The 20,661-nt window shown below is 26.1% G+C and overlaps 1 protein-coding gene across 1 annotated transcript in view; it reads right to left on the minus strand.

Annotated features, from left to right (window-relative positions):
* The window catches only part of LOC122857605 (multiple C2 and transmembrane domain-containing protein), a 95,685-nt gene extending 82,311 nt beyond the window's left edge, over window positions 1-13,374 (minus strand). Inside the window, 1 exon segment of the mRNA XM_044159864.1 lies at window positions 12,590-13,374. Within this exon segment, the coding sequence (XP_044015799.1) occupies window positions 12,590-12,641 (52 nt within the window). The 5' untranslated portion in view covers window positions 12,642-13,374.
* Window positions 13,375-20,661: the final 7,287 nt, after the last annotated feature.

Genomic DNA, 20,661 nt, shown 5'->3' on the forward strand with positions numbered 1-20,661 from the left:
TCATATTCGAAATATTATTATTGATAATATTATCAGTATTATATCGTAATTACTATTACTATTATTATTAATACCATTGATATTATAAATTTTTAATATTATTATTTATACAATTATTGTTATTCCTATTATTCATACTATAAATATATATCAATGATGATAATTATAACAAGTTATTTTAATAACTATACAATATATAACCGATAAATAGCCGTTTTTTCGATATTTCAACTAGATTTTTAACCATTTTGCGTACTCGTAGGAATTTTTTCCGTATTTTTCCTGTAATCGTGAGAAAATTTCCTATAAGAAACCAACAAAAAAACATGTTGTCTCGGATATGATAATATCCCCACAAAAACAATAATTTCGATAATATTATCAATTATTCACAATAGTATTGATATTAATAATAATATCCATAGTAATAATATTTTGAATATAAATACTAATAATTATCAATATTTATATATGAATGTTATTGTCAATATTATTATTATTAATATTATTATAAATTGATAATACCATTGTTATTATTATTAATATTATATTGATATTATTATTGATGATATTTTTGAAATTATCGTTATTTTATTTATACTATGGTTATATATGAATATTATTATTATAAATAAAACCATTATATGATTAACAATAATAATAACATGATATTAGTAATAATATCAATGGTATCAATTATATGGTCGCATTAAAGGATGAAAAAATTTTTCATTTAATTTTAAAGTTAAAAAAAAAGGGAAGAAGGGCGTAACAACCTTTAATAAAGGATAAAGGGCGTATGTCCAAGGATTTACGTCTTCTTTCCGTTATCAAAATAATTTTTGATAAAAGATGAAGGGCGTATTTCCAATCTTATTTGAAATTTATATGAGGCAGGATTTTTTAAATTGTTGATTGTTTACTGATAATTATAAATAATTTATTATTAATAAGAAAAATATAAAAATAATTACAAATCTTCATCATTTATTAAAAATGATTTTGATAATGGAAAAAAGGCCCTGAACATACGCCCTTTATTCTTCATCAAAGGTTGTTACGCCTTTCTTCCTTTTTTTCTTTTAAGCCTTCAAATTAGATGAAAAACCCGAAAATTTATAAATTTGCACTTACGCCCTTTTTCTATTGATGCGACGATATTAATAATAAAATTTATAATAATAATCTACTTGGTCACTATGTTTTTTTTTTTATAAAGTGTGATTTATAGACATTTTCTCAGAGAGGCGATAGATTTTCTGACTACTCATGTTTTGAGCCTAGAAAACATTCTCTCTCTTTTTTTTAATTACAAGAGCGACCTCGAGCCTCCGGCGCGTAGTTGTATATATTATTGTGTATATGTTTATTAATACTATTTTCTTCATCATAATTATACTTTTTATTAATCACGTGAAGTACTTTTCTTATTTGTCATTTCCATGAATTACTATATTTATTTCAAGTTATAATTATCAATATTATAATTATCGTAATGAACAAAAATATCATTTGATCTAATTATAAACAATTATTAAATGTTTTAGTTGTGTCGTTGCTTAATCAAAGTATTAAAGTCATATTACAGCTTTTTATAAAGTCAATTGTATTATAAAAATATAATTAGCAATCATACGTAGCAACCACACACTAACTTTTCTATTTGTTTACTTATTTATATAAATATTTATACTTTATACAATATTTAAATCTATTATTTTAATTAAGTAATATTAATAAGTATGATGAGGTTTTTGATAAACGTAGTAACCATAACGTAGTACCCACAATAACTTTTTTTTATTTAAATATTAATTCAGTAATATACATTAGTTGTATTCATAAATATAAATAAATATAACAATACTTTTTTTATTAAATTCAAATATATAGAACTTAATAAAAAGCTGTGATATGACTTTTGATCTAGGAACGACACAACTCGGATAAATTAATTGCCGAAAATAAACAAGCATAGCAACCATACAACAACACGTAGCAACGTGTTAGTATGAGAGAAAAAATAATAAAATATTAGTTATAAACAAATGCTACAAAATTTCGACCAATCACATCACGAATAAAAAGCGGTCAAGTGTCCTTTTTATAATAGGAATAAAATAAACTTAATATTCTGTTTTTTCTTCTGTTTTTTAGGTGCGAGAACCAATCCTGCATAAGTCCTAGAACAATTTTCTAGAATACTCATAGAAGCGTTTTACTTTGTACTATTTTGTACCACAATTGTTTTAATTTGTACCTTAAAATTAAAGCGTTAAAAATCGACTTTTTTTCTAGATGACTTAGGGGGGAAAAATTGCTACAACCCTGGTAGAAATTTCATCTAGCAGCGATCTAGCTGCGACATTCATGTGACTTCCTTCTTAACTATTTATGCTCAAACGTTCAAAGAAGGGATAAAAAAAAGAAGGGACATGCAATGGAGGTGGAAATCCGCCAGAAAATCCGCCATGAAAGAATACACCTAATGAAATCACTTTTTGAGTCGCAGCGGTGTAGCATGCGACATAGCTATTCCTACGATTATCAGGTTCAGTTAAGTTAGACAGCAGGGAGAGGGGATCAATTTTATTATGATAGCAATAATAATAATAGTAATATTATTTATGTTTTTTTATTATTTTGTCTAAATTTACAAATACATTAAATATAAAAATTTTCATCTGAGAATAGAGAATATGGTCATGATACTACTGGTTTCCAGGAACTTGAAAAAGTGTTATATAGTTAAAGTTGTTGTCTACAAAAATGTCATACAATCGTTACAGCTGGGCGATTCTTACCTGGGAAGTGTTTATTTATCATTATTTTAATAATCAAAAGACGTAAAATATGAAAAAAAAATGTCAAAATTTTGACGTATAAAGTTGAAAGCTGTAAAAAAAATTAGGCGGTTTTTATTATAATATTATTAACATGTATCGAAATCGTTATCGCTAGGAGAAAAACCTAATTTTTTTTTTTTTTTTTATTTAGCAAATTTTCCCACTTTATACTTCAAAATTTTGACATTTTTTTTCATATTTCACGTCTTTTATTATCCACGTATATGCATGAAGGAGAAATTCAATGTGTCCGAAGAAATTACACATTTCAGCTTGAAAATTTATTTTTTGGTAAGATTTAATACCTGGCAAGGTCCAAATTCCGGGCTTGGTGGTACAAACTAGTACAGATTATTCTGCGTTTCCCTGGTAGAAATTCGACTTCGAGTTGCGACATTCAATGTCGCAGCAAGCTGGGCGCGATCTATGCTATGCGACACTCGTAGACGTAACTCGCTGCAAGGTTGCTGCGACCCTATAATTAAAATACGCGCGCGCATCTGCAATTTTGATGTTTAACCTGTACGTTAAATGAACTTAGTGGTTCCTTAACCTTACTTAGTGGTTCCTTCTACCTTAGAATAGTAAAGTGTAAAACATTTATATTAATCATGGAAAATATAAATAATAATTGTTGTTAAAAAAATTCATCTGATTATGAAACAGTAAGTAGTTTTTTTATTATTTTAAAACCTTGATACCGTTTGAAGAATTTTCAGAGTAATACAACATTAGATATACATGTAGACATCGACAAACGAGGAATATCGACTGGAATATTTGCATCGCACATCATATTTTGATAAATAATCAAAAAGTTTATGTCATGTTATATGAAAAAATAATGTAAAGTGAATCCAGCAGGAGAGTGCCGCGACAGTTTTCATTTTTTTAGGCCGTATTTCCATGTAATGGTTTTGAAGGCACGCACACAAATGTGAAGTTTCACGTGTCTGTGTATTTTTTCGGTTCGGCTATCATCGGCAAATAAAAAAAAAATAAAATAAAAAAAATAAATAAAACACACGCGCTTTTGGGTTATGTACAGTTGTTGTTGTTGTTGTTGCTTAATAAAAAAAAAAAAATAACAAATAAAATTAAGATAATTATTGAATATTAAATAAACAACCATTTACTACATTACCAAATTAATGTGGTAGAAATATTTATTACTTTTTTTAATATAAAAATAAACAAAAACCTTTGAAAATATTTAAATATGTTCAACAATTGGAAATTGTTGAATACTTCCACTGCTCTATGCAATTGTTAAACGAGCAATCATTTTATTTTTTTTATTGAATAAATATTTGAAGTATTTATTAAACTGACAATTAAATGTTGTCGTGAAGTAAAAATTGTTGATGTTAAACCACAAGAAGAATTGAGCCAACAAAAAAACCATTGTTAGCTAAAAAACCAGATATTATTGTTGGTAAACCAGATCGTATACTTCAACATTTAAAAGCAAATAATTTAAAAATAAAAATGACACTTGAAACACTTGTTGTTTATGAAGCAGACTTGGTAATTATATATTTTTATTGCTTACAATTAAATTGTGTTTATAATAAAAGCTTAATTTTTATTGTTAAAATTTACAGATGTTTTTATTTGGATATGAAGAAGAAGTTAAAACAGTTATTGATTATTTACCATAAGTTTATCAAGCTGCATTGGCATCAGCAACATAATCTGAAGATGTTTTGACATTACCAAAATTGATACTACATGATCCAGCAATATTAAAACTTGATGAAGAACCACTTGCTCCACCATCACAATTAGCATATTACACATTATCAGTTGAAGAAAATGATAGAGTTGCTATTTTATATGCATTATTACAATTACATTTGATGAGGTAATAAATTGTTAATTAAAATTGAATAACTTATGCTTATTTTATAAAATTTAATTAACTTTCAGAGGTAGAAGTATTATATTTGTTAATACTGTTGATCTTTGCTATAAATTAAAATTATTTTTGAAACAATTTGGAGTTCCAACATGTGTATTAAATTCAGAAGTACCAGCATCATCAAGATCCAGAGCTGTAACACAATTTAATACTGGTACATATGATGTTATAATTGCATCTGATGAACAAGTTTTAGAAGAGGTAATTTAAACATCATCATCTTGATCATTATTTTATGTTCAATTATTAATAAATATATTTTTTTTTTTGTTAGTCACATAAAATTAATCAGAAAAGTAAACGTAAAAAGGAGAAAGAACCTGGTGTTGCACTAAAATACATGTAAATTTTTTTTTTAAAGATACAAATGTCCAAGGAAAAGCAGTAGCTAAGGAATTAATGTGGCTAAGGGATTAATGTTGCCAAAAAATTATGTTTCAAGGAAATAATTCCTTAGTCACATTAATTCCTTAGCTACTGCTTTTCCTTGGACATTTGTATTTTGAAAAAATAAATTTACATGTATTTTATTTATAGAATAAATAAAAAATTTCCAAGGAAATTCTTTGAAACATAATTTTTTGGCAACATTAATTCCTTAGCTACATCTTAGCTACTGCTTTTCCTTCGACATTTTTTATTTATTCTATAAATAAAATACATGTAAATTTATTTTTTCAAAATACAAATGTCCAAGGACAAGCAGTAGCTAAGGAATTAATGTGACTAAGGAATTATTTCTTTGAAACATAATTTTTTGGCAACATTAATTCCTTAGCCACATTAATTCCTTTAGCAATTTTTCTTTCCTTGGACATTTGTATTTTGAAAAATAAATTTACATGTATTTTATTTATAGAATAAATAAAAATGTCCAAGGAAAAGTATAAGCTAAGGAAATTAATGTTGCCAAAAAATTATGTTTCAAAGAAATAATTCCTTAGTCACATTAATTCCTTAGCCACATTAATTCTTTAGCTACTGCTTTTCCTTGGACATTTTTTATTTATTCTATAAATAAAATACATGTCAATTTATTTTTTCAAAATACAAATGTCCAAGGAAAAGCAGTAGCTAAGGAATTAATGTAGCTAAGGAATTAATGTTGCCAAAAAATTATTTTTCAAAGAAATAATTCCTTAGCCACATTAATTCTTTAGCTACTGCTTTTCCTTGGACATTTTTTATTTATTCTATAAATAAAATACATGTCAATTTATTTTTTCAAAATACAAATGTCCAAGGAAAAGCAGTAGCTAAGGAAAGGTGTAGCTAAAGAATTAATGTGACTAAGGAATTAATGTGACTAAGGAATTATTTCTTTGAAACATAATTTTTTGGCAACATTAATTCCTTAGCTACATCTTTCCCTTAGCTACTGCTTTTCCTTGGACATTTTTTATTTATTCTATAAATAAAATACATGTCAATTTATTTTTTCAAAATACAAATGTCCAAGGAAAAGCAGTAGCTAAGGAAAGGTGTAGCTATTAAATTTAATGTGATCATGAATTAATGTCTAAGGAATTATTTCTTTGAAACATAATTTATAACATTAATTCTTAGTTACATTATTCCTTTTTAGCTACTGCTATTCCTTGGACATTTGTATTTTGAAAAGATAAATTAACATGTATTTTATTTATAGAATAAATAAAAAATGTCCAAGGAAAAGCAGTAGCTGAGGGAAAGATGTAGCTAACGAATTAATGTGACTAAGGAATTAATGTGACTGAGGAATTAATGTGACTAAGGAAATATTTCTTTGAAACATAATTTTTTGGCAACATTAATTCCTTAGCTACATCTTTTACTACTGTTTTTCCTGACATTTTTATTTATTCTATAAATAAAATACATCAATTTATTTTTCAAAATACAAATGTCCAAGGAAAAGCAGTAGCTAAGGAATTAATGTATAAGGAAATTAATGCCAAAATTATTTTCAAGAAATATTCCTTAGCCACATTATTTTAGCTGTTTTCCACATTTGTATTTTGAAAAAATAAATTTACATGTATTTTATTTATAGAATAAATAAAAAATGTCCAAGGAAAAGCAGTAGCTAAGGGAAAGATGTAGCTAAGGAATTAATGTGACTAAGGAATTAATGTGACTAAGGAATTATTTCTTTGAAACATAATTTTTTGGCAACATTAATTCCTTAGCTACATCTTTTCCTTAGCTACTGCTTTTCCTTAGCCATTTTTTATTTATTTTATAAATAAAATACATGTAAATTTTTTTTTTCAAAATACAAATGTCCAAGGAAAAGCAGTAGCTAAGGAATTAATGTGGCTAAGGAATTAATGTTGCCAAAAAATTATGTTTCAAGGAAAGAATTCCTTAGTCACATTAATTCCTTAGCTACTGCTTTTCCTTGGACATTTGTATTTAAAAAAAAAAAATTTACATGTATTTTATTTATAAAATAAATAAAAAATGTCCAAGGAAAAGCAGTAGCTAAGATGTAGCTAAGGAATTAATGTTGCCAAAAAATTATGTTTCAAAGAATTTTCTCCGACATTTTTTATTTATTCTATAAATAAAATACATGTAAATTTATTTTTCGTCCAGTGAGTAGCTAAGGAATTAATGTGACTAAGGAATTATTTCCTTGAAACATAATTTTTTGGCAACATTAATCCCTTAGCCACATTAATTCCTTAGCTACTGCTTTTCCTTGGACATTTGTATCTTTAAAAAAAAAATTTACATGTATTTTAGTGCAACACCAGGTTCTTTCTCCTTTTTACGTTTACTTTTCTGATTAATTTTATGTGACTAACAAAAAAAAAAATATATTTATTAATAATTGAACATAAAATAATGATCAAGATGATGATGTTTAAATTACCTCTTCTAAAACTTGTTCATCAGATGCAATTATAACATCATATGTACCAGTATTAAATTGTGTTACAGCTCTGGATCTTGATGATGCTGGTACTTGAATTTAATACACATGTTGGAACTCCAAATTGTTTCAAAAATAATTTTAATTTATAGCAAAGATCAACAGTATTAACAAATATAATACTTCTACCTCTGAAAGTTAATTAAATTTTATAAAATAAGCATAAGTTATTCAATTTTAATTAACAATTTATTACCTCATCAAATGTAATTGTAATAATGCATATAAAATAGCAACTCTATCATTTTCTTCAACTGATAATGTGTAATATGCTAATTGTGATGGTGGAGCAAGTGGTTCTTCATCAAGTTTTAATATTGCTGGATCATGTAGTATCAATTTTGGTAATGTCAAAACATCTTCAGATTATGTTGCTGATGCCAATGCAGCTTGATAAACTTATGGTAAATAATCAATAACTGTTTTAACTTCTTCTTCATATCCAAATAAAAACATCTGTAAATTTTAACAATAAAAATTAAGCTTTTATTATAAACACAATTTAATTGTAAGCAATAAAAATATATAATTACCAAGTCTGCTTCATAAACAACAAGTGTTTCAAGTGTCATTTTTATTTTTAAATTATTTGCTTTTAAATGTTGAAGTATACGATCTGGTTTACCAACAATAATATCTGGTTTTTTAGCTAACAATGGTTTTTTTGTTGGCTCAATTCTTCTTGTGGTTTAACATCAACAATTTTTACTTCACGACAACATTTAATTGTCAGTTTAATAAATACTTCAAATATTTATTCAATAAAAAAAATAAAATGATTGCTCGTTTAACAATTGCATAGAGCAGTGGAAGTATTCAACAATTTCCAATTGTTGAACATATTTAAATATTTTCAAAGGTTTTTGTTTATTTTTATATTAAAAAAAGTAATAAATATTTCTACCACATTAATTTGGTAATGTAGTAAATGGTTGTTTATTTAATATTCAATAATTATCTTAATTTTATTTGTTATTTTTTTTTTTTTATTAAGCAACAACAACAACAACAACTGTACATAACCCAAAAGCGCGTGTGTTTTATTTATTTTTTTTATTTTATTTTTTTTTTATTTGCCGATGATAGCCGAACCGAAAAAATACACAGACACGTGAAACTTCACATTTGTGTGCGTGCCTTCAAAACCATTACATGGAAATACGGCCTAAAAAAATGAAAACTGTCGCGGTCTCCTGCTGGATTCACTTTACATTATTTTTTCATATAACATGACATAAACTTTTTGATTATTTATCAAAATATGATGTGCGATGCAAATATTCCAGTCGATATTCCTCGTTTGTCGATGTCTACATGTATATCTAATGTTGTATTACTCTGAAAATTCTTCAAACGGTATCAAGGTTTTAAAATAATAAAAAAACTACTTACTGTTTCATAATCAGATGAATTTTTTTAACAACAATTATTATTTATATTTTCCATGATTAATATAAATGTTTTACACTTTACTATTCTAAGGTAGAAGGAACCACTAAGTAAGGTTAAGGAACCACTAAGTTCATTTAACGTACAGGTTAAACATCAAAATTGCAGATGCGCGCGCGTATTTTAATTATAGGGTCGCAGCAACCTTGCAGCGAGTTACGTCTACGAGTGTCGCATAGCATAGATCGCGCCCAGCTTGCTGCGACATTGAATGTCGCAACTCGAAGTCGAATTTCTACCAGGGAAACGCAGAATAATCTGTACTAGTTTGTACCACCAAGCCCGGAATTTGGACCTTGCCAGGTATTAAATCTTACCAAAAAATAAATTTTCAAGCTGAAATGTGTAATTTCTTCGGACACATTGAATTTCTCCTTCATGCATATACGTGGATAATAAAAGACGTGAAATATGAAAAAAAATGTCAAAATTTTGAAGTATAAAGTGGGAAAATTTGCTAAATAAAAAAAAAAAAAAAAATTAGGTTTTTCTCCTAGCGATAACGATTTCGATACATGTTAATAATATTATAATAAAAACCGCCTAATTTTTTTTTTTTTTTTATGCAGCAAATTATCCAACTTTATACGTCAAAATTTTGACATTTTTTTTTCATATTTTACGTCTTTTGATTATTAAAATAATGATAAATAAACACTTCCCAGGTAAGAATCGCCCAGCTGTAACGATTGTATGACATTTTTGTAGACAACAACTTTAACTATATAACACTTTTTCAAGTTCCTGGAAACCAGTAGTATCATGACCATATTCTCTATTCTCAGATGAAAATTTTTATATTTAATGTATTTGTAAATTTAGACAAAATAATAAAAAAACATAAATAATATTACTATTATTATTATTGCTATCATAATAAAATTGATCCCCTCTCCCTGCTGTCTAACTTAACTGAACCTGATAATCGTAGGAATAGCTATGTCGCATGCTACACCGCTGCGACTCAAAAAGTGATTTCATTAGGTGTATTCTTTCATGGCGGATTTTCTGGCGGATTTCCACCTCCATTGCATGTCCCTTCTTTTTTTTATCCCTTCTTTGAACGTTTGAGCATAAATAGTTAAGAAGGGAAGTCGCACATGAATGTCGCAGCTAGATCACTGCTAGATGAAATTTCTACCAGGGTTGTAGCAATTTTTCCCCCCTAAGTCATCTAGAAAAAAAGTCGATTTTTAACGCTTTAATTTTAAGGTACAAATTAAAACAATTGTGGTACAAAATAGTACAAAGTAAAACGCTTCTATGAGTATTCTAGAAAATTGTTCTAGGACTTATGCAGGATTGGTTCTCGCACCTAAAAAACAGAAGAAAAAACAGAATATTAAGTTTATTTTATTCCTATTATAAAAAGGACACTTGACCGCTTTTTATTCGTGATGTGATTGGTCGAAATTTTGTAGCATTTGTTTATAACTAATATTTTATTATTTTTTCTCTCATACTAACACGTTGCTACGTGTTGTTGTATGGTTGCTATGCTTGTTTATTTTCGGCAATTAATTTATCCGAGTTGTGTCGTTCCTAGATCAAAAGTCATATCACAGCTTTTTATTAAGTTCTATATATTTGAATTTAATAAAAAAAGTATTGTTATATTTATTTATATTTATGAATACAACTAATGTATATTACTGAATTAATATTTAAATAAAAAAAAGTTATTGTGGGTACTACGTTATGGTTACTACGTTTATCAAAAACCTCATCATACTACAGTAAATACTTAATTAAAATAATAGATTTAAATATTGTATAAAGTATAAATATTTATATAAATAAGTAAACAAATAGAAAAGTTAGTGGTTACTACGTATGATTGCTAATTATATTTTTATAATACAATTGACTTTATAAAAAGCTGTAATATGACTTTAATACTTTGATTAAGCAACGACACAACTAAAACATTTAATAATTGTTTATAATTAGATCAAATGATATTTTTGTTCATTACGATAATTATAATATTGATAATTATAACTTGAAATAAATATAGTAATTCATGGAAATGACAAATAAGAAAAGTACTTCACGTGATTAATAAAAATTATAATTATGATGAAGAAAATAGTATTAATAAACATATACACAATAATATATACAACTACGCGCCGGAGGCGCGAGGTCGCTCTTGTAATTAAAAAAAAGAGAGAGAATGTTTTCTAGGCTCAAAACATGAGTAGTCAGAAAATCTATCGCCTCTCTGAGAAAATGTCTATAAATCACACTTTATAAAAAAAAAAACATAGTGACCAAGTAGATTATTATTATAAATTTTATTATTAATATCGTCGCATCAATAGAAAAAGGGCGTAAGTGCAAATTTATAAATTTTCGGGTTTTTCATCTAATTTGAAGGCTTAAAAGAAAAAAAGGAAGAAAGGCGTAACAACCTTTGATGAAGAATAAAGGGCGTATGTTCAGGGCCTTTTTTCCATTATCAAAATCATTTTTAATAAATGATGAAGATTTGTAATTATTTTTATATTTTTCTTATTAATAATAAATTATTTATAATTATCAGTAAACAATCAACAATTTAAAAAATCCTGCCTCATATAAATTTCAAATAAGATTGGAAATACGCCCTTCATCTTTTATCAAAAATTATTTTGATAACGGAAAGAAGACGTAAATCCTTGGACATACGCCCTTTATCCTTTATTAAAGGTTGTTACGCCCTTCTTCCCTTTTTTTTTAACTTTAAAATTAAATGAAAAATTTATGCGACCATATAATTGATACCATTGATATTATTACTAATATCATGTTATTATTATTGTTAATCATATAATGGTTTTATTTATAATAATAATATTCATATATAACCATAGTATAAATAAAATAACGATAATTTCAAAAATATCATCAATAATAATAATTTCGACTTGGGATATTGTGCTAAAATGACTGAAAGTTTTAAAGATAATTATAATTGTCGAAAACTTTTCTTCAGGACTGAATCAAGAGGAGTTTTAATCCCAAAATATTCAAAAAGCTTAATTAAACAAGAACACGATTTATTTTATTTTTTTTTTCATTTCTAAAAATATATATTTAAAAAATTGAAACCAATCTCAGCTCATTATGATTTTAGATACGTATGAAGTTTGAGTCCCTTATTCCACAAAAAAAAAATGTCAAGAATTCAAAATTAGTCAGAATTCATTTTTATTATTAAAATTCAAATAGGAAAAAACCTCACTTCTATATAGGTCAAAACCGTCAAAATTAGAGGAAAAAGTGGCTACAAATCAAACAAACAAAAAAAACGATGAAAAAAATTGTAAGCAGATGATCACGTGTTTCACTCAGAATGTCTCATATATATACCTAAATTCTATTGGACTGAAGTAACTCGTTAAGCATGAATTATTATTATTCCATTGCAAGCAGAATGCGATTTATTAGAAATGAGATTTTGAAACATCTTACCATGTGCTTCAGAGTCATTAGTGCCAGAAAGTAATTCTACACTTTTGCTCATTTTCTTTATTTACCAAATTATGTTTCTATTGTTTCCTTTTTTTAAACGTTTCTTAAAGTGTGCATAATAATTTTTTGTTTGTTGCATGATTTGGAAAAATTGTAATCAGTAATCACGTTCAGCATAGATTGTGATTTATTGATATCCTGACTAATACGATCGGGAACGAGATTGTCCCTCAGTCTAACCAAACAAAAACTGCAAGGATAATTACTCTTTATTTTGGTTTCATAGTAAAATTTAACGGAAAAAAATATAAAAACGATTTCACTTTTTCGAGATAGAAGAGCTGCAACGCCTAGTAACGATATTAGGTTCAGTTATTTGAAAACTATAAATCAATTTGTTTATCAGTGGGTTTTAAACAAAAAGTGTAACTAATATAATTTCCGGAATATTTAAATCATATCTATGCAATGAATCGTTAAATAAATCCCTTCGTATTCAGATCAATCCATGTTTGATTTTTACATGACTGAATACAATAAAATTATTGCATTCGGAACAACTTATCACACACACAATTCTGATTCGTTGAACTTCCAACTCATTATTAATCAAATTTATCAGAATATCTTTGAAAAAACAATCTGTTTATCCTCGAAAACAAATAATTTACTTGATGGGATATAAATTTTAAACAATTTGTATTATTAGATAACATGTTTTGTATTTTTCGTCCTTCATAGACGATACTAAACAAGTAGCTGCTTTCAGTGTTCAGGGGGTCACTGACAGACGCACGCGCAGTGTAGACAGATGTGAAATTCACTCTTGCTCTTTGTACTCACTCACTTCTGCGGGGTAACTTTGACCCAGCTTGTATGGAAGAAGTTTGGCGAGAAGAAAAGAGAGAAATAGCAGTAAATCGAAACAAAAAGTAGAGTTATTCCAGAGGGAGCGGAATAGGTTCTATCCAGGTCTATCGACCCACAATATATGTCAATACCACACTTAAACGTTGAAAATTTCCCTTGCAGTAATTCTTCAGATTCATTTTTTATTCTTACGTGATCAAAAAATATAGCGTATGAATAACGACAGAGTTTTATTCGTCAACAATCATTTAACAACTTTTTCGAATCTAATATTTTTGACAGTGTTATTGAGATAACGTTATATATGAAAGTATATTATGAATCCAAGACAAGTTTTAAAATATTACATATTAGATATGTGTTGAGTGTTAAAAACTGCATAAGTCTTGTATATTAATGTATTGAATTTACACAGAGAAAACTCACATGGTTACAGATTGAATAAAACATTGAATTTATTTGTGTATAAGAAGCTGTTGAAGATTTTTTTAAATTAGTATTTCATTTTGTTCTCTTTCTTGCTGTATAAGAAGCTACCAATTCCCCGAGGGGCTATTCACTTAAGGTATTTTATATCCTCTATGACAAGAATCATATGAAATCTTCCTTGCAATCCAGACAATCTAGTGACATTTTCTGATTGGAAAAAATTAAGAAATCTTAAATTCAATAATGGGAAATTTCATGAAATTATGAGGTCCTATGAAATTCTTTAACTTCCAGATTTAGTCAGCTATAGCTAAGGCTAAGTGAATCAGGTTTATCTGATCTGAAACGGATCCAACTTTGAAATATTTAAAAAAAAAAAAAAAATTACTTTTGAACGTCATCTGATGATTTCATGTACGCTGCCGTGGTCAACAGAATAGTGTCAACTTTGAACGGAAAGTTCCCGAGTTCGATCTCCGCAAATTCCGGAATTTTAGTTTAGTTTAGGTCAAATTATCTGAATTAGAAATATCGTTTATAATAATTGTTGACAAAAAATGATTGAAAAAAAAATTTTTTTGATGTGTAAACATCTTTAGGCGCGAGTGACAGTTGGAGTGAAATGAAAAAAACAAAAAAAGAGCGTCATATCCGTTGACAGATGTTAGCCTGACTCCATTACTATAATAAGCGCAATGATAGATTATGTATAGGTTATCCAGCGGTCGGTAACTGTTACCATGAGGCAATTTTGAATATTAATGAATTAGGAGATGTCATTTATAAGTGAAAAAAATATATATCCAATGAAAATACAAAATCAATTTATTTTATATTTGGAAAAAATCTCAAGTAAATTTAAAATATATACCTACTTGGACAGACATAATCAAAATTGTTTTAAAATTTACTTTTGGTTTTTTTTTTGTAAATTTTTTTAAATAATGAATTAAACATAACCTTTTTGTTTTTTGTTTCAATTAAACTATAAAACACACACTTTTTACCTTAAAAAAACTAAAAATGACATTGTATACAAATTCTAACAGGTATAACCGAAATTTATTTACAATTTACTTTTTTTTTGTAAATAGACAATGAAAAGTTTTTTTTTTTTATAAACATTAGTCAGTTAAACGTTTCAGCTGCATATAATATTTTTTTAATTATATTATGTTTTAAGAATATTTATCTTTTCTGAATAATTTCTAGTTATCATAATCATATCAAGTCATGACATTTTTTTTATGAAACATGGATTTTGACATTTATTTTTATAATTCATCTAAAAATATATCTTTTTAGCTGCACATATACATGTATAATTAAGTATTTGTCAATATATTTCAATCGAATATTATATATTTTATTTTTGGAATTCCAACTATGAAGTTTAACAATTAGAGATATAGATATAATCAAGATACAAATTAAATTTATGTAATATTTAATTTATATTTGAATTATATTTTTCAAAATTATAAAAAAAAAATTGAAAATTTACGTCATTTAAATTCGTAAAAAGATATAACTAAAATTTATTATTTATTTTTTTTTTTGTAAATTTTTGTAAGTAGTATAAGTAATACTTATTGAGTATAGTCAATAAAAAAATTTTTTTCAACTAAACATTAGTCAGTAAAACGTTTCAGATGCACATATATAACAAATAATTTTTATTATTAGTAATTATAATCATTATAGTAAATAATTTATTACAAATAGAAATATTGGCCATTATATTCGAATTAAAAAATGATATATATTTATTTTTTGCAATTTTAACTATAAAATTTGAAGATTTAAGATTTGAATGTAATCAACTTGAGGAAGATTTTTTGGAAAAATGTATTTAAATACAAAATAAATTTAATTTATATCTTTCTAGTCAAATTTATAATTTACTTTATATTTTTGAAAAATATAATTCAAATATAAATTATATTCACTTTATATATAAAAAAAAATTATGTTGCTTACAATTTAATTTTTTTGACGGCGTTAATTCCTTAGCTACTCCTTTTTTCTGGTATTTTAATTTATCAAAATAAATAATCTTATTATTATTCGTTAAATAAATAAATTAAAATACCAAGGAAAAGCAGCAGCTAAGAAAAAATGGAGTTAACGAATTGATGCAGCTTACTTTTAAATTTCTTTGGCTGCATTAATTCCTTAGCTCTATTTTTTCCGTGGCCACTGCTTGTCTTTGGTTATCATTAATTTTTTAAACAAATTACATGTATTTTATTTGTTAAATAAATTAATAAAAATCAAAGAAAAGCAGTAGCTAACGAAAAGACGAAGCTAAAGAATTGATGTTGCTTACCATTTAATTTTTTGGCTGCATCAATTTCTTAGCTTTATCTTTTTCTGAGCTACGTCTTTTCCTCGGTTTTTATTCATTCATTTAACAAATAAAATACATATAATTTATTTTGAAAAATTAAACAAGTATAAATTTATTGATTCATCATTAATAATTGTATTCTATACAAAATATATATCAGAAGGAAAAGCAGTAGCTAAGGAAAAAATGAAGCTAAAGTATTGATATTGCTTACCATTTATTTTCTTTGGCTGCATTAATTCCGTAGCTTCATTTTTTTCTTAGCTACTGCGTTTCTTTGGTATTTTAACAAATAAAATTGATGCAATTTATTTGAATAATTCAAAATACCAAGTTGAAAAAGAAATTAAATAACAACCGTTATCAATTCCAATTATTATTATTATTCTTTTCAATGACAGCAACACGCCGAAGATGTTTACACATATTCCGCGAGTCTAGATGGCTCACAATTTTTTTTTTTTTTAAATTTGGGTCCATGCTGCACGGAAATTTTGACATCCAGATTGACTAACTTATCCTTACTGGATCCAGTCTGCCAGATCCGATCCGGATTCTTACCGGCGTTGCATTCAGGTCTGAATCGGATCTGGTAAATCGAGTCAGAATTGGACCTAAATTTCCACTCGGGTAACGGATTCTTTGAAATAAAAATTACAAAAAAATAAAAAAAAATCTATTTTTCATTATTTTATGAAAACTATGATTTATGAAAAGAAAAGTTTACCGGTCCCATTATCGAACTAATATTTATGCGTTGAAGGGCTCCTATATCAATAACGCTATTTTTTATTCCCGTCTCCAAAAATTTTTTGTGGCGCTACTGATGAAAAAACCAAGTTCTTTATTAGTATGTGTGTGCGTGGCCTGAGTAGAAAATGGGATCCGGGCAGCCTGATCCGAATTGGATCTGGTATGGCTAAGGTAGTCCGGATCCGGATATCTCTATAAAGCATATTCATATGGAAATAAAATTAAAATTATAACGTTTTTTAATAATTAATGGGGCAAACCTTAATTAGATTTAATAGCATATATATCAATTTTCCAGTCAATTCTTTTTCCATTGCAATGAAAGAATAATAATTGAACTTGATAAATAATTATTAAACTATAGACCCTTAAAGATTTTTAATTACAAATTTCTTGTCTATTTTATTTTAATTCTGATTTCTAATAAAAAATTTCATCACCAAATTCGACTGGAAATTATTGTAAATAATATTTTTTTGTTTATTTGTAAAAACATTTGACTTAATAATATTTCTATGAAAAAAATATCGTAAAGCTTTTTACAAGAAATTTCTATGATGAGATTGACCTTGTAAACTTTCTTTCAAATAACCATTTCATATACAGAGTGTCCCATTTTAATTTATCAATGCATTTATTTTGAAAAATATAGTTTAAATTGAAGAATGTTTCAAGTAAAAGTTGTAGGGTTTGGAGGAGGACATAGAAAAAAAAAAAAAAAAAATTTGAAAAATAATCACTTGTGACGAAAATTAAAATTTTCAATACTCCGGTGGGTCATGTGCAATTATTAATTGGTTCGTTTTTTTTTTTTTTTTAAATAAATGTCATATTGCCCATAGCTATGTCGTTTTGTTTACTACGGAATATTATTATAAACATATGTTCATCTGTGTGAGTGCGTTTTACTGAGCAGGGCTGCCAACTTCGTGCGACTAATCTGCCTCAATATAATTTTGACAGATTCCAATGTTAATCCGTTCCGTGACTCCGAAAATAAAATTTTGTAATTAATCATCAATATCTTTGTCAATTTTTAAGATATCGCGTTCATATTTGCGGCAAATTGTAGATAAAAATAAAATGAAACTTTAAATTAGTCGGTGGAAGTTAATCGGATGGATAGTTTAAGAGTTATTAATTTTTTTTAAAAAAAGACAAAATGACAAATTTGATATTTTTAGCATTTACGGCTTTAATAATTACTTTTTAAAAAAACGAAAATATACGAATTGTAGGTATTAAAAATACGCTTCTTTTGATCATAATATGAAGTCTCTAGGTCTATTAGCTAAGGAGCTACGACACTTTTTTTTTTTCTTAGACAAATTCAATACGTAGGTGACGCGAAGCGTCCCACCTACGTAAAATCCAAAATGGCGGAGCTTCCGGTATAAACATAGTTTTTTTAAAAGGATACTACAATTTTTTTTTGCACCGTTACGTTTTTTACATCAAAACTAACACTTTTTATTTGAAAAATTTTTCGATAAAATCACTTTGTTTTCGGCCCAATTTTATCTGTTTATGGATTTTCTTGAAAAAATATGGCTCTAATCAAAAAATAATTATTAGAAAAAATGTAGCGCTCAAAAATACAAACACGAAAAAAAAAAAAAAATTTCAAAAAAGTTCAAAATGGCGGAGTTTAAAGTATGAACATCTTTTTTTTTAAGGTTAGGTGTAACTTTTTTTTACCAAAATATTGTTCGCATCAAGTCTAACACTTTCTAAATAAATTTTTTTGGCTAAGTCCATTTTTTGTATTCATGCTTCTCACTCCGCCATTTTTAATTTTTTACCGAATTTTTTTTCTTTTTCGTGTTTGTCTTTCTAAACGCTACAACTTTTCTAAATATTATTTTCAAATCAAAGCCATTTTTTTTTGAAGAAAATCCATCAACAGATAAAATTGGGCCGAAAAAAAAGTGATTTTATCGAAAAATTTTTCAAATAAAAAGTATTAATTTTGATGTCATCAAATTGATGTAAGAAACATTTCGGTGCGAAAAAAAAATAAAGTATCCATTTAAAAAAACTATGTTTATACCGGAAACTCCGCCATTTTGGATTTTTCGAATTTTTTTTTTTTTTTTATATGTCCCCCTCCAAACCCTACAACTTTAACTCAAAACATTTTTCAATTTGAGCTATATTTTTCAAAATAAATCCATTGATAAATTAAAATGGGACGCTCTGTATAATAATTTAATTTTATTTAATTTGAAATAGCATTATAATAACCACTTAATATTTAGCAGTATTTAAATTGTTATTTATATTTTTTTTTCAAATAAATTTTTTAAAATATTTTAAATATTTAATTGTTAAATTATTATTCAATGTGTAAAGTTTTAATTTAATCTTGATATATAGCTCTATTTTTTTTTTATTTTATTAATAAATATAATATTTCATCTGACATTTAAATTATGCTGATTGTTTATTATACACTTTTTATCAAATCTATGCAAACTGATATAGAGATAATGATGATAATGATATGACAGATGTATTGGTACGCACGAACATTGGCACTGATTAAATAATTTTAGCGTGTTTTTTAATGTTTTTTTTATTCATTATTATACTGTCTAGCATTTCCTGTGTTGAATGAAGCATACCAACAACTCGATAGGATTGAATATTATGTGAGCCGTTATTGAATTTAACAAGTCGTTCAAGTAACTAAAAAAAAGGTTTATATATAATTATATACAATTATACAGATATGAAAAAGATTTATAAAGCATTTTATAAAAAAAATTTATACTTCATTTTTATAAATGATTTTATAGGTATTTCGCGCTTGCTTTATAAAAACATATAGTGTTTGCAATGTATAAAATTTTTTTATATAGATTGTTTTATAAGTTTATCAATTCAATCACTCTCTTTTTTTCACCACACCATTTTTTTGTTAGATTTAAATTTTCATAGTATAAAGTATCATTATTAAAAATGAAACGATCAGACGCGACTTTCAATTAACCAGTAATATTCACCATTTGATCTCCACATTCTGAATATTGTTTAAATTTTTCTATAGTTTTTTTACCAAGATCAATTGAATATATTTGACAAGTATTTTTTTAATCAAACTGAATAGATATTTTTTAAAACTTGCAATTGAAATATAAAAAAAGTATATTGAAATTAAAAAAAAATTAAATTGGAGATTAATAATTTTTTCATGTAATTAAAGTTCATAAATATTAGAATAAATTAAAATTAATATATAGTTTTTAATAAATTATAAATTTCATTGATATTTACTGATAAATGAAAATTTTAAAAATAAAATTATCTCTCTGAGAAAAACAATACAATTATTTTATTCATAAAAACCAACAACTGAAGTAGCATTATCAGAAATATTAAATTTTCAATTTAATATATTATTCAGTTGATTCAAAATTAAATTTTGTGACTTGTATTACATACAAAAAAAGTTGCTGAATTTACTATAAATTGTATTTTCACTCAATTTGTAAATAAATTTTTTTAGCCCATTATAGTCAATGACAGAAAACTGTTATAAAAAATGTGTACCGGATTTTTAGATGCAATGTCACTTTTAAAAGCATTAGAATTATTATATGCATTTTGACGAAGTAGAGGAGTTTCCATTAGACCATTTTCTAACATGTTTTCTTGATCGAAATTTTCT

The sequence above is a fragment of the Aphidius gifuensis genome, linkage group LG5 (genome assembly GCF_014905175.1).
Source record: "Aphidius gifuensis isolate YNYX2018 linkage group LG5, ASM1490517v1, whole genome shotgun sequence".
Lineage (NCBI taxonomy): Eukaryota > Metazoa > Arthropoda > Insecta > Hymenoptera > Braconidae > Aphidius > Aphidius gifuensis.